Here is an 18,695-nt window from a genome sequence, read left to right as displayed (position 1 = left end):
GAAAACACACGCCGACGTGCACAAACCTCATCAATTAATGAAAATGTCTGACTAATTTGTGCAAGAAAACGCACCATAAATTATGCTATTATGTATATGTAATCAGACTAATCATTTGTTATTTATTATTTGTCTTAAACACATCCCCAGTCCCTCTGATTTTTGAAACCCATGCTCGAGACCATGAGTAAAACGGTGAACCAATGGACTGTATCAATCTGTAACAAACATGTTCAATTGATTCTTCTGAACCTCCGACCTCTTGTCAGCATCTATGTGAAGTGGAATGAGCTCGTGGTGATCCGTTTGGAGGTCCTGGATTCAAGTCCCATCAAGTCCGATCGTTCGACTGTCTTGGTGGAGCAACAGACGGAGCTGTTCAAGGTCCACTCAGGTTGGTAAGTATGGAAATGTTAAGAATTTTGTAGGCCTATTTGTGCTATTGTCCTAATGTAATATTATATAACTGCAGACCCAATTGTTGCTGTGTGCATTGGTAATGCAACGGAAAGAGCCCTTGACCCTCAGCCTTGGAGTCTCGGGTTCCAGTCCCGCCTAACCGACTTCTGAAAAAGAATGGAGGCAATAAAAAATCGCGGAAAAGGAATTAAAGTAAAGGGGGGGAAAATTGAGAAAAAAATGTATAGAGAAAAATATTTCATAAAATGATAGGGAGAATAAAAAAATCAAGAAAGAGGAGGCATAGAAAAATTTAGAGAATATCAAATAAAAAAGATGAATAGAAAAGTGATAATATATCTATTTAGAAGAAAGAGGTATGGTATTTCTCCGTTATCATCCCTTCGATTCTCCATCCCTACCCAGACATCTCCATCTCTCTCTCCACCCCCTTTCTCTCTCTTCACGGCCTCTCCCCCATACATCTCCCTCTTCCCCCATTGCTCCCCCCCCCCCTCCCACTGAGGGGGTAGGGTGGTTGATGACCTTGAGTTATTTATAGCGTGGCGGTGGCGGCGCTGCAGACTGCTGCACAGACACTCCTCAGGGGCTACAGTGAGCCGTGTGCTGGCCACGCCCCCCTGGAGTGTATGTGGGTGGAGCCTATTTATACTGTAATGTGTGTATAAATAAATATATATATATATATTTTTTATAATTTTTTTTCTTTTAAGACGCCTGCCAACACTACAGCTGGAATGCAGAAAGCCTGTCTTTGTTCGGGCATCGCCTCGACAACAACAACAACAAAAACGACAACAAAAGACGTCAGGCAGACAACGGTTCTTTTTCATTTAGCCACAGTTTATTTACATATTTCTCCAGTACAACCAACATCTCCGTCATGAATTCCCTTTTTATTGTAACCTTGGCGTCGTTTTGCTATGCTTGTTTCGTCTTCTTTTCAGGGGGGCCGATTACTACAGCAGTCCTTCTCACAACAGTCCCTTTGTCCCGGTATTTATATCTGCTCCTCCAGAGCCCTCCAGCCTGGATAATCCCTCCTGGCGGTCCTTCTCTCCTCCACCACCTCCGCCGTCGCCGTCTTCTTTGTCTCTGTGTCGTTCCTCCCCGCCCTCCTCCCTCTCTTTATGAACCGGGGCCCGGGGGGGGGTGGGGGGGGTCGGGTGGGGTTTGGTGGGGATGGGGGGGGGAGGTGGTGGGATTCAGTCGACGGGGCCCTGGAAGATGAGTTTGATGTGGCCCTGCTCCCCGGTCAGCCAGGTGCCGCAGAAGGGGCACGCGGCGTGGAAGGCGTGCGTGCCGTGCGGCAGCGGGATCTGGCTCCAGCCCGACGCCGTCCGCTCCGAGCACACGTGGCCGCACGGGCAGAAGGCGTGCGTGGGGGGGCCCGCGTCCAGGTACAGCCCCCCCTCGCAGCCCAGCCACAGGGGCACGTAGGGGCCCACGCGCCGGCACATGGGGCACTCCCGGTCGCCCCCGGAGCCCCCGGGGCCCCCGAGGGCGGCGGGCGCCGTGCCCCCGAGCCCGGGGACCCCGCCGGCCGCCGGGGTCTTATCCTTGCGGTAGCCCCAGTTGTGGTAGCCGTGCACGTGGCCGCAGTTGACGTACACCCAGGGCTGCTTCTTGTCCACGATCTCGCGCTGGGCCAGGCTGGGGAAGGCCAGTGTGTTGAAGCCCACGGGGCACTGGGGCCGCGCGGCGTTCAGCTCCTGCCGCAGCGACTCCAGCTGCTTCAGGGTGGGCGTGCGCCGCAGGCCCGCCGACGTCCGCCACAGCAGGGTGGCGCCGCACAGGTCGATCAGGGAGCCGTCCTGGAGGGTGTTGGACTCGTTCTCCACCTGGGGACGACGGCAGAGCGTGGGAGGTCGAGGAAAGGGAGGGATGGAAAAATGACGGAGGGAATATAAGAAAAATCTGGAAATTGGTGGCATAGGAAAATGAAGGGAGACGACCTCGCGCTCATTTTTTGTTATTCCGACTTTTACTCTAGGCGAGGGGCGAGAGGGGGAGAGAGGCGTAAGAGGAGATCCCGACGATAACTAGTCCCGCGTCCAGACGTTAGATTTGTATCTTTGGTTCGCGGTGTGTTTGTTTGGATCGATCATGCGACTGCAGGCTTGGTTCTGTCAGCGCGGATTTGGCAAACACAGACTCGGCCAGCGGTGGTAAACTGTGGAAAAGTGTCTGTAATAGGTTTCAAATCAACCCTCTGTAGACCGGCCACTGTATACACTTATTCTAATCCACGTCTGAAAGCCCTGTCCCATACAGAGGCAGGCCCAGAATGCTCAAAAGTTGTAACTACCACAAGCTAACAAATGACAAACCATCAAATAATAGAGGTTAAATCCTGCCTACCGAACCTTTCAGCCTGATGACATTTCACTCATGCATGGTGACTGGTTCCGAAGCTTGGGGTCGTGACCCCTATTGGTTTCCCTGATTTGCATGTGGAGTCGCAGGAGATTGCCAAAATTGATTTTTCTAATATCTATAGCTTATGAGCTATAGCTCACAACTTATAGATATAGCTCATGAGCTACAGATATTTGATGATCCATTTTAGAAAACAAAGGTCTCATAGGCCTGTGGTTTATACAAAATAGCAAACAGCCACTAATCACTCAGTGTGCAGCAGAGCGATGATGTGCTTATTGGGACGTAGACATCACTGCCAGGAGTTGATTGGGTCCAAACTATTTAGTCTGGAAGCAGACACACTAAAATAAGCTAAATTTGGGGTTGGAAATAATAATAATAATAATATATTTAATTTGTAGAGCACTGTATGTATGTATATGTAAATGTAACCCAGTAGAAAATTGGGTCCCGTTATATTATTCAATTTCCCATATTATTTCCTAATTTCTCATAAAGTTTCCCATTTCTGTACTTCGTCTGTAATATTCCCTTAATTCTCATATTGTTGACTTGTTTATTTCCCAACAGGTAAAAGAAATGGGAAATTTATGAGAAATAGGGAAATAATATGGGAAACAAAATAATATAACAGGACCCAATGTTCACAAACATTTCCACAGATATGAGGTCGACGGGGTCAACGGGGTCAACCAGTGAAACCATCGGCGGCGTGTTCTTTACCAGTTTCCCCCGCTGCTGGGCCGAGCGCGTCTCCCGCAGGGCGAAGACGTTCCCGCACACGGAGATCTCCCGCCACACGCCCGGCGCCGGCTCGGACACGAAGTCTCCCGCCGGGTGCATGACCAGCACCCCGTTGGTGGTGAGGCCGTCCATCAGACCGTCAGAGGTCCTCCACTTAGCGGCTCGCTCCTGAGGGGGGGACCGCACACACACACACACAGACAGAGACACACACAGAGACACAGACATGCACAGATGAGCACACACACAAGAGCACAGGCAGGCGCACACACACATACACGCAGGAACACACACAGATACACACACACACACACGTCGAACCTCAAGGTCAGCCCAGTGATTGATGGAGAGGCAGCACGGAAATAGAAAGCTGTGAGCAAAACGCAGCGCTAACGGCTATGCTAGCGGTGGCGATGCTAGCAGAAAACAGCTGAATGAGGTGGATTTCTATGTGTGCGTCGCTATTTTTAGCACTGCACAAATTGACCACAATGCTGACCGCAGCAGCGAGGTAGAGGTACATCCACCCCGACGAACAAAAAGAGCACATGAAAGTCGTTTTTTTTTGCTTTCGGGGAGTGGCACAGCCATGTTGACACAGAGCACAATAAGCACCAACGGGGGATTGTGCGAATCGTTCTTTTTGTCCTCCTTTGTCATTCATTAGCCGTCACTCTCTGTCTCTCTCACTCGCTCCACTGGTTTCAATATCATCTGCACCCCCTTGCCCCCTCCCTCCTCGCTCTATACCTTACCCAGACCCAGTCGGCTTGACTGCCAACCTATGCGGGGGGAAGGTGTGTGTGTGTGTGTGTGTGTGTATGTGTGTGTGTGAGTGCCCATGTGTGTTGGGGGGGGGGGGGGAGGGGGGGCTGATACATCTAGGCTCCTTCTTAAGGGGGGGGGAGCTCCAATCATTCATCATTTATACGATCCGCCGGCCTGTACTGCGTGAGCTGCTGTTCCCCTCCTGCCCCAGTTGTACGGCCCATGCATGTTGCATGAGATGGCGTCACCGCCAAGGCTCTGACATCAGCCTAACCTGTAGACATCACACTTAAGTGCCCCCCCCCCCTCCCCCCTTCTACCTTACCCCGAGGGGACACACACACACAAGTAGAACAGGGGATGATGTAAGCCTCATATCTGTGGTGCGGTGATGTCATCCCGTTACCAGACGAACCGTTTTGTTCGTGTTTTCCGGAGATAAAAAAAAAAGAAGAAGAGATTCCTGCTGACTATTTGCACCTATTCTGATAGTGCTTATTGTGGAGTTTGGCACTGGGTGCCATCCCCTGAATGACAATGCTCTGTTTCAGCCGTTAAAGGGAGTGTGTGTGTGTGTGTGTGTGTGTGTGTGTGTGTCGGTGTGTCTGTGTGTCGGTGTATGTGTGTGTGACGATGTGTGTGTCTGTGACGGTGTGTGTGTTTGTCTGTGACTGTGTGTGTGTGTCTGTGACGGTGTGTGTGTGTGTGTGTGTGTGTGCTTGTGTGCGTGTGTTTTCCTGGCTTCCTCGCTTACACAGGAGCCAGCAAAGTGGCTATTAAGCTACATTCCTGTCAAATGCTGGTTTCTGTTGGCCTGCTTGGTTTTTAGCTGGAATACCTTTCTGCATCGGTATATATATAGTTTCCTTGTGTACAGTATACACCCAGTATAGCGGCCGGCCCTGTTTGCCAGCAGGGACGTATACATGCATTCGTGTTGGTCAACACTATTGCACGCATCATTGAAAGACAGCACCAGAGCTGGACTTGTTGTTGATGCATCATGGTAGATATTGATAACCATTTCTTGACCGTTTTTTTTCATCCCCAGTAAGTTGTGTGACTCATTTTGTTTACTCCATTTCTGTACTTATGTCATCCTCGATCGTGTTTCCCCCGACATCTTGGCCCCGTAAGCTTACCCCCCACTCATCGGACCGAGAAGAAACGCCTCCCCAAAATACAAATGCATAAAAATGTCGCGCAGTTTTTAACGCCAAGGTCACCTGGCAATCGCACATGAACCTCCTTATACAAAGGTCTCATTTTCTGATGAGTACCGTTGTACCGTTCCTCGTCCGCATCCTCATCCCACTCTTGACACTGTGTACCAGGAAGCACCAGAGACACTAGGGTACAGCTCCCCTTTCCTCCCCTTCAAATGTTCCCGGAGAGTGTTTGAGTTGACACAGCGATCTACGCAGGGAAAGATGAAACTAGAAATACCTGCTGCAACGCAACGTTAGGCCGTGTCTAACGTTTAGATCCAATATCGATACCGTAGAGACTTGCCTTATGTGCTGCTCCCCCCCCCCCCCCCGGCTGAATGGCGTGGGCCAAATGACTTTTGACAGGATATTTGCAAACCAGGGTAGGGCGTGCTTTGTTTAGCGAGGTGCATGTCTCGCACGGTTTGCCTTGCCGTTGAATTGCCGTCGAAACCTCTGCTGTCGTTTTTTTTCGTTTTAAAGAATGGGGATTTTCGTTTGGGAAAACTGAGGAAATGCCAACTGTCACTTAGATATTTTTGGGTTGAGCAGAAATTGGCACCGGTTATTTATGGTAAGAATGTTTTTGTCATATTGCTTTTTTAATATTTCATAGTTTCAGATTGTTAAACATAAATTGACGATAACAGGAGGTTCATTTTCAAAGTGGAACCACTAGACTTGAAACATAGACGACTCATAGTTGAATCAAATATCAAGCTATCTATCTATCTATCTATAAAGCTTGTTTTTTGTAAACTACTTTATAATCCACGGTAGCATTGTGCACATTCAACATGAACATCATACTCATGACATCAACATCACACATGTGACATCATACGCAACATCATACCCATGACATCATACTCCCGACCCCCCCCCCCCCCCCCCCCCCCACTCACCCCCAGGAAGATGTTCTTGGAGGAGTCGAAGCCCGCGGCGTAGATGCGGGCGGTGTATGGCGCGCTCCGCTCGCACATGATGCGGCAGGCGTAGCGCGAGATGGTGCTCTGGGCCGACTGCCCGCCTCCTCCTCCTCCTCCCACCCCTTCCCCGGCCGCGCCCTGGCCCCCCCCTCCGCTGCCCCCGCCGCCGCCGCCGCCGCCGCCGCTGCCGCCAGCCGTGTCTGTCACCACAAAGTCGATCATGTTCTCGGTGGACCGGCCAATCTGCCGGAGTGGAGGACAAGACCAGGTCAGTTGGGGCTTCAGTTGACCCGTAGCACTGCCTTCCACGTGTCGGGGTGAGGGAGGTGGGCTGGGGGGGAGGTGGGGGGGTAAGCCCACTGAACCAGTGAGGCCGAGCACACTGAACGGGCCCCACTACTTAAAGGAGAGGGGCGGCGTAATCAATGTGATGAGCCACACCTGTGTTGGGTCCACGATGAAGGACTCTGGGAAAAGGGGGGGCTTTATTAATGCCAGGTTGGACATGGGGCTGGCACAGCGGAAAGTACCAGAGTGTTGGGGATATTTAAAAAAAAATAATAATAAGACTAAAAAAGTAAATGTAAAGATAGAGAAATACATCTATCCCCATAATGAGGAGTGGCATTGTTAATGTTAATGGGTGAAACCCATGAAAACATTACTTGTTGAGTACATTATTTAAAATTATAAAAAAATGTCATATAAAAGGCCCTTATAAATAGCATTGCATAGTAACATAGTAACACTTGATACAGTATAATGAAGTCAGTGTGATATGTAGGTAACCTACCTGGAAGAAGCGGCATGGGTTCCCCCATGGCCTTTCTGCGTGTGTGTGTGAGTGTGAGTGTTAGTTTGTGTGTGTGTGTGTGTGTGTGTGTGTGATGCTCACCTGAAACATGTCTGTGTTGGTGTCATGGGTGTACTCCACAATGACCGAGTGGCTCCGCGACAGTGTGTACGAGATGCTGTGCTGGCTTTTGTTGCTGAGGGCCTGTTGATGTGGCAACACACACACACACACACACACACACACACACACACACACACACACACACACACACACACACACACACACACACACACACACACACACACACACACACACACACACACACGTTATCCTCGGTCTTCATGGGCAGCTGTGTTGTTTTCATTATCGTCATTATAATCATAATCATCATTACATGAACTTCAACAGAGAACAAAATATTTGATCATAATTACTAAATCGTTTCGCCCAATATAAAACTCCCCTCTGCCCAATCGTCACAGCTAGCACTTCCCTTAATCGGTAATCGCAGGTTCGGGTTTCAATCAGAACCGACAGCGGCTTAAAAGACCACAGCTGGTTCCTTTACCCCAAGCGGCCCACCTTTGCTTCTCATCTCCTCCATTAAAAGCCCCCTCCTCTCCCATCTACCGCCCCCGGCTGGGGGGGGGGACTCACCTTGGACACCAGCGGGGTGGAGATGTTGTGGATGACGTCGGGCTTGACGCCGTTGGCCTTCGGCCTCTTGTACAGCGCCAGGCGGCTTCGCCGTCGCCCCTTGTCGCCATTGGACAGCGAGCCGTTGTGCCTGAGGACGCAAACGCAAAGGGGAGGGGGGGGGGGGCAGAGGAAAGGAAGACTGTAACGTGAACGCATTCCTCCGCTCTCTGCACCTTAGGGTACGGCTGAAGGATTGTGTGTCTTGTTTTCGGTCCCAGAAAAGGACAGCCTGCTAAAGTGTTTGAAGGCGGAGGATATTTCCTCTTTTGGATTCTTGATTACGGAGCATGAAGCAGTGCCTGAGGTCTGTAGCTCATGTAGTTAGGACTATACAATGATTTGATTCAAACTGCCCGCATTGAAATGCACAAGCGGTGAAGCAGCAGCAGGCCATCGAGAGGTCGCCCAGACGGAGCCCTACAGCGACATCGTCGCCCGCGCCCGGACCAAGGCCCCACCTCGTTTAAACATTGAAAGAAGCGAACGGACGTTTTGCCCGCAGCATTACATTTGGTTTGGATATTTTTAAATCACTGAACTGTTGTCTTATTTACTTAGGAGCTCTTTGTGACGTTGCAGTTGTTTATTTTTAACGGCACGCGTTCTTGTGAACAGGAGGATCAATCTGTACTCGTCCCTTGAGTATTGACTACAGTTCTATTTTGGTTTTCTACAAATCGAAACTCCTCCGGGGTGGGATGGGCGGTGTCTTCTTCAGGAGCGGGACGGGGGTTTCCTGAACCAGCCCCCCCCCCCCCGGCCTCAGGGTGGGGTGGAACCGCCTCCGACCGGCCCTTTGTAGCCGACGTAGTTATGACTATAGGATGGTGTCATTCAATAGGCCCAGATTGAAGTGCATGAGCGTTATTCATAATCTTTATGAATGGCGTTATTCATGCATCTTGCAACACCTTCTAGATCTGCAGCATAATGCATGAAAGCGTGGAGTTTCCCCTCTTTGAATCGCCCCGTCTCCCCGCCGGAGTGTACCGCGTCGACACATGGCGTGCTTTTGAAAGCAACCCTCAGGTCACCACCGGGAGAGGTTTAAATGTCCGCCTCATGCAAATGATAATCCGCCACAATGGACAGGGCGCAAAGGAACCAAATGGCTTTCAGACAACCAAATGTTCTCAGAGGGAGAAACGAAAGCAGAAGTTGTGATGTGTTTCATTGTCCAAGTCATTTGGGATTTTTCACATGAACATGCTTCGAGTACTTTTAAATCAAACGACATTCTGACACTACTTTAAGAAAAGAAACAAGATAGATGACCGATTGTTGTTGTAGAAATACTCAAAGCTTGATACAATGCCAAATGAAGCATCAACTCATAATCCTGATCCAGTAATGGCTTAATCCGGGCATACCTTAACATGCCCTCTTCCAAATCTCCCTCACACACATTGCTTTTGTGAGACATCCCTTGGGTTTTCTCCCTGTCTGTGTTTGTTTGTGTCATGGTTTCCGAGCGATGACTCTGAGCTGTTTAAGCTATGTTCTGGCTCATTGACAAACAAAAACGGGCTAGACGGTGACGTTGGCGTGCTTTTTCACCCCAACACGCCGTGGCTCATCTGCAATGATTAGTCTGATTGTCTGACTGTTCAGAGACTCCAATACCCAGTCGGTCTTATTTATTAAATGAACCTATTTCAGGAGAGGGCTCTCACAAAACAAGATCCAGGTTAATTAAATTAAAGTCATCTGCAGGATTTTTCAGATATAACTGTAGCAATATCATTCGATACGCTTTTGTACCTCTGACTGACAAAACAACGTTGGAGTCATACTCAGTACAATGGTTGCGGAACTTTAGAAATATGAAAAAGTGAAAAGTGTTATAGGAACTGCCCTGATATATGATGTGCCCTGTAACGGTTTGTGCTAATCAAATAAATAAACACAATAAAAAAATGACTTGCCTTGCATTTCTTATCTCTGAAGCTACTCTGCATTCTCTAAAGTTATTCTTTTTTTAACACTGCAGCACTTTCGCATTCTGTTTGGGAGCTTCTCCAGTTTAAATGAACGTACGCATGTATGGATTGTTAACTTGTGCCCAAAGCACAATGCCGCGTCGGGACGAATGCCGAATAATCCTTTTCAATCGTAACATTCAAAAGAGACTTCAGTCCTTTACGAAGCAATCGGGGGGAAAAAAAATGCCACGGCACAGTTTCGCTCTGTGAGCTTTGCTCTGTATAAACAATACAATCTTATTAGACTTCGGTGCCGCGATACAAATATGAACCGCAATTTCCCCCAAAAAATAATTTCAATTTCATTAAAATGTCTACGTAATTTCCAATGCAAAACCACCAAGCTGCCTAGCACAAAGGGCCTTATTGACTCTCTTCCCAACCATGACTGTGCCACTGCTGGCTGGGGGAGTGTGTGTGTGTGTGTGTGTGTGTGTGTGTGTGTGTGGGGGGGGTGGAGATACGGCGATTGGGGGGGGGGGGGGGGGGGGGGGGAGGGGATGGTACCCACCCTAAGACGATGAGCTCCCCATACTTGACGGGCTCCTTGTCGCTGGGGAAGACGGGGTCGTGCGGCTGCGGGCCGGAGGTTCCGAGGGGCAGCGGGGGCGGCGGCGACGGCTGGCTCTTGGTGTTGTTGCAGGACGGGCGCAGCTCCAGAGACGGGGCGGGACAAAGGGCCTCCGAGCTACCCTCCAAAACCATACCCTCCGGCCGCAACAGGGGCCCACAGCTGTAGGCAGGGGGGGGGGAGAGAGAGAGAGAGAGAGAGGGAGGGAGGGAGGGAGGGAGAGATAATCCCCTATTAACGTCAAATACTTCAAAAATATTTTATGGATAACAACAATGTTTTGACTATGCAAATGCAATGTTTTTGGCCATGAAACGAGTGTGAGAAAGATAGTGAGAGAGACACACGCACACACATACACACACAAACCACACAGACGGGGGCACACACACAGTGGAAAAACTATTTGAATAACAAAGTGCTCCCAATGCAAACAAGCAGCATCTGTGGACAACTCTCATTAACGTTTCGTGCCTCACAGTGCAAGGCTCTCTGGGTGAAAACACAAACACAACCGAGGCATCTCTCTGCCGGCCCTACCTGAGGGTGAATCAACCACGTTATTCTGCATTGTAAAACCTCACAGAACCCTCTCCCACCATAAAAAGAAAGATAATACAATGCAAAAGACTTTTATAATAACGATCGGAATTATCCTCAGCTCTGACCAGAAACCAACATTGAGGTCTATTTTTTCCTGAATTGCGAAATCCCCAATTTTAACAAAGATGAGTCTCATAAAAGGTACGAGCCAGATTTGAATTAGCATTAATACAAGGACTGCGTAAGCGAGTGGTATTATCATTACATATAATCATTTCTAAACTTCCAGAACCGAATCCAGCCCATTCGTCCACTAACCCAAAGATCAGCTGAAGACGGTGGTCCTAATGTGTGTCATTACTGTCCCAACACCGCTGGAACAATCCCATTGCAAAATACCAATCAAGTGCTGTGAGTTCTGTCTACCCAGGGCATTTACAGAGCATCACCTTGCTCCCTATAATGACACCATCACTAATAACAACAACAACAGGACCGACCCATGGCGCTCAGCCTTTTATTTCCCCTCACTGTGTCACTAAACAAACCCTGTACATCTGCTGCCCCCCCCCCCCCCCCCCCCCACCCCCACCCCGCCCCCGGCTCCAGCACCTATCATAACCTCAGAGGTGATTTCCTCCCTTTGTGTGGAAGTGTTCAAATTGAGCTTCTGGGACCCGTTTTGGAAACAGCTGCAAATGAAAAAAAGAAAGAAACAAGGTCTTTGGCGTGAGGAGGAAGTGGAGTACAACAGGGCACCGGCCGCATCCCCCACCCCTTTCTCGATAAGCGCTGCCATTTGGAAAGCTTTCACAGCTAACCACCAATCGACTAGCTGTCCGTATCTCTGGGAGTCTTAACAACGCCATCGGCGACTTTCCCCCAGAGGGATAGGAAGGGCCCAACAGGAAGGGCGGCGCGGATGCCACGATATTATCGGCTTTCATTTGCCCAGCGTTTCTTTTATTGGCGTGCCACTTCAGAGTGTTCTCAGGTAGCTGCTAATTAAAGCACACACAGACGCACACACACTCGCGCACTCTCACTGAACACACACAGACTTTCTCGCTCCATGTGCACATGCCAACCTCACTATCATAAACACGCATGCACACGCACACACACACACACACACACACACACACACACACACACACACACACACACACACACACACACACACACACACACACACACACACACACACACACACACACACACACACACACAGTCATTCAATAATTCAAACGTTTCTCTTCCCCGATAGTAGAAGGAAGGCTACAAGAGTTTGAATCCCCTTTCCGACTGGTCGTGTCCTCGCGTGGATCACCATTACGGCTTCAGCCTTGATCTTCGCACGCACGTTAAACAGAAAGGCCCTGGTTCTAACTCAAACGTTTTAAACACCAGCTCCCAGAACCTATTATTAATCAAAAGTGGGCGAGAGAGAGACACCTACACACACACGCGTACAAACGCGGGCACACGCCGTGGGAGCTTTGTTCTTCCTCTCTGTTGCAGAGATTAAATAACAGGCCGCAACGCTTTTACAAGGGCGGGCTCTGCAACACACAGCTCCGCAGTATGGAGCGCCCGCGAAAGTTTTCAGAACGGAGTGACTCGTAAAAAAAATGAATCTTCTTTTTCACCTTGACTATTGTTTCACTGTCACAATTGTAGTGTTTAAGGGGCTACACACACACACACACACACACACACACACACACACACACACACACACACACACACACACACACACACACACACACACACAGGGATTAAGAGATAATGGTGAGACTCCCATATGGGTACTTTGTATTCTAGGGTTTCCGTCTTCCGGGACTACATTACCCACAAGTCAACTTGGAGATGCCAAACGGCCCCCAACGAACGGAGCACCTCTTCTCATAATCCTATGACGGATGGCAGCGAGCCGGCTGCCATTTCATTAGCTCTATTGCTCTCCATCAGCCCCCCCCCCCCCTCCCCTGGATGTTGGGTTGGCAGATGGGGGTGGGGAAGGTGGTCTGGGTGTGAGTGGCTCATGAGGATTGAGAACCACGGCGAGGGCATCATGGGAAGGACACCGTGTGCGATGTGTGTGCATAAGAAAAGGCAGGGTTGGAGCTAAAACTGTGTGTGTGTGTGCGTGTGTGTGTGTGTGCGTGTCTCTCTCTCTACTGTGAGGAGGTTCAGGAAGGAAAGAGGGGTAATAATAGTGGATCATGTGATATTGTACATCACCATCATCATCCTCTCAACAGTGGAAGACTCTGGAGAGCCAGAGGAAGCACAGGGTGGGAGATGACGGACGGAAGGAAGGGAGGGAGGGAGGGAGGGAGGGAGGGACCGGGATTATGGTAGTGTACAGGTGAATCAAGCCACGTCGAGCCATTCGTTACTGTGAGGCTAGATAGACACCATGGAACACATCGATTATACGAGAATAGGAGAGAGAGAGAGAGAGAGAGAGAGAGAGAGAGAGAGAGAGAGAGACTGCCCAGAGTGAGTGTGTGTGTGGGGGTCTCTTTGTGTCTGTGCACGTTGCTGAGCTACGAGTGCCGCCAGGCGCGTCCATGCCGGTGCTTTTGGCAGGGTGATGGATGGCCTGCTTCTGTGTGCCACGCATTTTCTAATCAACCCACAGCCACGTCCTAGGGAGGGAGAGAGAGAGAGAGAGAGAGAGAGAGAGAGAGAGAGAGAGAGAGAGAGAGAGAGAGAGAGAGAGAGAGAGAGAGAGAGAGAGAGAGAGAGAGAGAGAGAGAGAGAGAGAGAGAGAGAGAGAGAGAGAGAGAGAGAGAGAGAGAGAGAGAGAGAGAGAGAGAGAGAGAGAGAGAGAGAGAGAGAGAGAGAGAGATGGTGGGAGGTTTCTTCTTGGAGGAAACCAGGATGGAAGAGAGAGAGACGCAGCTTGAGAAAGACACGATGGAGAGAGGGGAGAGGGAGAGGAGCGAGAGAGGGAAAAAACAAAGAGCCACCTGACAATGGAAGACAAAGGAGGAGGAGGAGGAGAGGATAATGGAAGGAAGCAAGATGAAAGAAAGGAAAATAACACTATGGTCCAAAGTGAGAGAAGAGGCTGGGTGAGGAAGACTGCACTGGAATAGGTCTCAGGAAACCCAGTCCACACACATCGTATCCCATCACAACACAGTGAACCACGGCTGTTTTTATTGTGCTAAATCACACTCCATAGTAGTACCATCCCTCCACCTACCCCGACACACACCCCCACCCCCACCCCAACCCCAACACACGCAAACACACACAGCCACAGGCCCACACACACACGTTTATGGTTTATTATTGTATTCCTATTTTTGTAGTTTATATCCCATTTTTCCCATGTTATTTTTTGGTTTTAATACGATTCTAATTATGGACGAATGACGGATGATGGCAAGGCATTTGTTACTGTTCTCATATCCAAAATACCCCACAACAAGAGTATTGCATCAAGAATTATGCTGCAATAATGGGAGACCCCCTAAAATACTGGCCCTGGAGCACAATGCACGCTTCAGCACCACAAAGAAGGGCCCGTGCACCAACACACAACTCTTACCCAGGCCCCTCTGCTTATTTTAACACTATATCTATATAGTAAGCATTAGCTTTAAGCCCTATGGGAATTACTGCAAGAGAACCTCCCTGCGACTTACGAAATGAAAAAAATTATCCTGAACTCAGTGTAGAATGCCTATAAGTAAGGACAAGGAGTGTTATTCAGGACTAGAAGTTTGCTAATTTCAGCTTGTATAAGTCAGGACAAGAAGTGTGCTAAATGATGCCTACATAACTCAGGACTAAAAGTGTGCTTATTTCAGCTTGTATAAGTCAGGTCTAGAAACTCTGCTAGATTCATGTAGTTAAACTGCTGACAAGAAGTGTGCTAAGTTCGGCTACAGTCAGTCAGGACAAGAAGTGTGCTAAGTCCAGCTTGTGAACGGTCAATCAGGACAAGAAATAGGGTAAATTCAGCTAGTTAGAATAAGTGGGCTTGTATACCATTGAGTGAAAGTCAAGGAATTAACTGATCATTCCATATGTGAGGGGAGCGTATCTTTGCCAAATTGTGAGTGGCGAATTTTGAAACTGTGAGTACTGTACCAGATATAACCAGAGAGAGACGTAGGGATGAAAGCACCGGTAGTCGCACCCTGGGAAAGGTTTGCATATCAAAGCAGACTGATGTGCGTCACATGGGGAGCGCGTCACACGCCTGTACAGCAGTAGTCCTTCACTAAACATATCCAGAATATGACCATGTTTGGTTGGCTGTCGCTATTCATTCAATGCACACAAGGGCAGGATATACACCCTAGTGGTTAAACTGCTGGCCTTACAGCCGAAACGTTCTGGGTTTGAATCCCAATGCCTCAAGGCATCCTTGAGTAGAAGGCCTGTCCCATATCATTAATGACGTACCAATTAAAAAAAATCATTCCAGCTCGCTTTGTAAAAGAAAAACATTGACTAAAATAACTCGATAGTAATATAGCTGAATGAGAGAAAGAGCTAAATAAAATAGTAACACATTCATATATATATATATATATCTCGACAAGCAGGTAGAAACATTGCTTTTTTTCAATTTTCCATTGAGACGATCGAAGATGCAAGCAACTGCCATGCAAGCAAGTCTTTAAGATTACGGGAATGAACGACACATCACAACAATCTGATACATCCCTCAAAATAGGCCAATCCATCGTGGCATCATGATATCGATGATGTGTGTTGACGTCGTTTGACTCCGGATGGTTCCATCGACCCCTCCTCCATCTTATCTCCACATCATCCCCACCAACAACCCCTGTCCTTTGGAGAAACCAAGCCAAAACCTACAGAAATCAGGGAGACTTGCTTGGGGGGGGGAAGTATGTCACACTGGGATCAGTGGTAGAATTAGTCAGAGGCTAGAGTCATCTGTGAAGAATTGAAATGCCGCCCTGAACACATTAAGATACGTCAATACAAAGGGGAGCGGCCTTATGGTATTCAAGAAATGGCAGCCAATCGGATTAAATAACATCAGTGACAGCTCTTGCCAAATACAGGAGAAAGTACAGCCAAAACGTCCCCTCCTCTGAGAAAAGCCCTCTGTGCAAATTTATAATCATCTTTTAACCTTGTTACTCACTCCATTTCTGATAAATGCTTTTGATTGGTCCAGCGACAGCTACACTTGCCTTTGGCGCCACCCTTGTTTTTTAAATTCTTTGTCTGACACTCCTGGTTTCATGATGAGCTGAAAATCCCGCCCCCTACTGCTGATTGGTCCTGTTGTCTTCTAACCTTTTGGGAGAGGCTCGCAACTCTTGAGCTTGAGACCAGTTTGAGGCAGGGAGAAACTGAATGTGAACTTGCGCGATTTGGTCTAAGGCGGCTACAATATGTTAGTTACCACTAATAATTTTAGATATATCCTATTGATATTATATACATATCGACAACCTTTTATGTTCTTTAGGTTCTTAACGGTCTCTCTCACCCTGGCACAAGTGGGCGGCTATGGTAGACCTACCACAACTGGCAACCCAATTAATACCCCCCTCCTCGCCCAATCAAATGAGTCTCCTCCTACACCATCCCCCAACACTGTTTTTCTCTTCTTTTTCTGTTAAATCCCCTAATATTCCTCTTTACCCATGTGTTCCTCTCGCACTCTCACCTTTACCCCTAATTATTTGGTCCATTCTTTTGACCATAATTTGTTTTCTCTGTATTTAAAATATAAGGGGTGTGCCAAGGGAAATGTACCTGTACACTAAAGTTCCACCCAGCAAACCAGACACAATAATATGTTTATTCAACGTTTCCCCCCCGGGTTCTGTTATACTACAATACCCTCCACGGTTTGTGTGTCACATGTGTGTAATGTTTCATAATAGGTAGGTTATGTTTTTGGTCTCTGTGTTTGTAACTTGACGCTACTAGTGTACATGGAGTTTGGAGGTGGGGTCTGTGTTGACAATAACAAACTAGACAGGGTTCCCACTTGTGGGTGTTACTCAAAGATAGACGCCACCTTGGGAGCACCCTAAGGCCCTAATGAGCGTGACAGTCAGAGCTACATCGGAGAAGCTCCGTCATCCATTTCCCCAGGTGAACGCTTTCCTCATTGATGTCATTCAACGTTCAACACCTCCGTGCGTGCCCCCTCCTCAACTAACAGAGTTGAGCCATCTTGCGCATTACATCTGCGAGTGATTAGGCCTACTCGGTGGCCCCATGAAAAAGCCTATCTCTGCTTAACCATAAGCATTCTGGAACAATCGCAGACAACGCGAGACGATTCATAGAAACATACAATTGGAAAACACACACAACAGGTTCCTCCATCACTGTTGAACACAAAGAGATACAATGTGTTGAATGGTAGCCTACGTCTACGCTCTCTCCTCGGCGATGAGCCTATGCCCATTGTTTTGTTTATGTCTGCGACTTCACCCCCCGGATTGCAACGGGCTTGCATTATACGGTATTACACAATACTATTTAAGATGCGGTATAAACATGACGACTGTTGTCTAACCAAGACAAAGCCCCTTGTACAGAGAACAGACAACAACATTAATCCGGACAGCATCTGTCACTTATCTAGGCCTATGGACATCAAAATGTGTTTGCCATCGTAGCTTATAGGAAGACTTGTTGTTTTTCCTCTCTAGAATTAAGCTCTGAAGGCGGGCACACAAGGGATTCCACGGAGCAGACAAAACAAGAATCACCACATTCATCCTCATCCCCGTCACCATCATCATCCTCCTCCTCCTCACCATCATCATCATCATCACCACCTCATGAAAGCACCACTCAGACTCCTTATCATACTGGCAACATGGGAACAATAAGGGAGAGAGAAAAGGGGAAACGACCGACCGCCCCTTAAAAGACAACATAGCATTTATTAACACGAATACAAAGGGTAAAAAGGGGGGCAACATTAAAATAAATAGGCTACCCGCTGATGTTTGACGAGTGTGGTCCGGTGGCTGTGCGATTCCCTGGGTCGTCAGTCCCCGTACGGCCTTGAAATCGAGAAGCGTTGCGTTAAAATAACACTGGCGATGAGGACTCGTCTAGAACAACCGTAGGAGCGCACGGTCTGCATTGCCTCTTCTCCGCTGTCATCGAATACGCTGGGCCACACACTACACGATATGCGTACTCCTCTCTCCGGTAGACCAGTCACGAACCAGACGTCCCCCGTCCGTTGTCACGCCTATCTCCCTAGCGCTCTGAACAACATAGAGAATAGAGAGAAAACGCGGAGTCACACACACACACACACGCACACGCGCGCATACACACTCTAGAGCTCGCACCGACCGCGTCCCTGCCGTTGGTCGGTAGGGTCACGTGCTCCTTGCGTAACTCCGCCTCCGGATTTTCACAACATTCTAGCCCCGCCCACAGAGCCCTCCCACGCGCAGCTGTAGAGCGCACGGTCTGCTCAGGGGCCGGGGGCCAACATGCGCTTTTCACACGGGGAACTCTGAGGGGCTTGCGTTGTGCCCACGGACGGCGTTGTCATAGTCTGTCCTAAGCGAGGGGGAAAACGGTGTAACCTTTTGAGGTGATTTAATCGACGATGTTGATTTAAAAGGCTAGCCTAAAAAAAAACATGTGGTCCAGATGGGCAGCTTC

At 48.7% G+C, this 18,695-nt stretch overlaps 1 protein-coding gene across 1 annotated transcript; it reads right to left on the bottom strand.

Moving 5' to 3' along the window:
* Positions 1 to 1,242: 1,242 nt before the first annotated feature.
* Positions 1,243 to 18,390, bottom strand: peli3 (pellino E3 ubiquitin protein ligase family member 3). The gene is made up of 7 exons (XM_030337952.1): positions 18,010 to 18,390; positions 10,440 to 10,661; positions 7,905 to 8,034; positions 7,347 to 7,448; positions 6,428 to 6,694; positions 3,526 to 3,714; positions 1,243 to 2,261 (listed from the first exon to the last, which is right to left on the bottom strand). The coding sequence occupies exons 2-7, from the start codon at positions 10,631 to 10,633 to the stop codon at positions 1,626 to 1,628; spliced, it is 1,518 nt and encodes a 505-aa protein (XP_030193812.1). The 5' UTR covers positions 10,634 to 10,661; positions 18,010 to 18,390; the 3' UTR covers positions 1,243 to 1,625.
* Positions 18,391 to 18,695: the final 305 nt, after the last annotated feature.

The sequence above is a fragment of the Gadus morhua genome, chromosome 17 (assembly GCF_902167405.1).
Source record: "Gadus morhua chromosome 17, gadMor3.0, whole genome shotgun sequence".
Classification (NCBI taxonomy): Eukaryota; Metazoa; Chordata; class Actinopteri; order Gadiformes; family Gadidae; genus Gadus; species Gadus morhua.
This window is presented reverse-complemented; position numbering and strand designations above follow the sequence as displayed.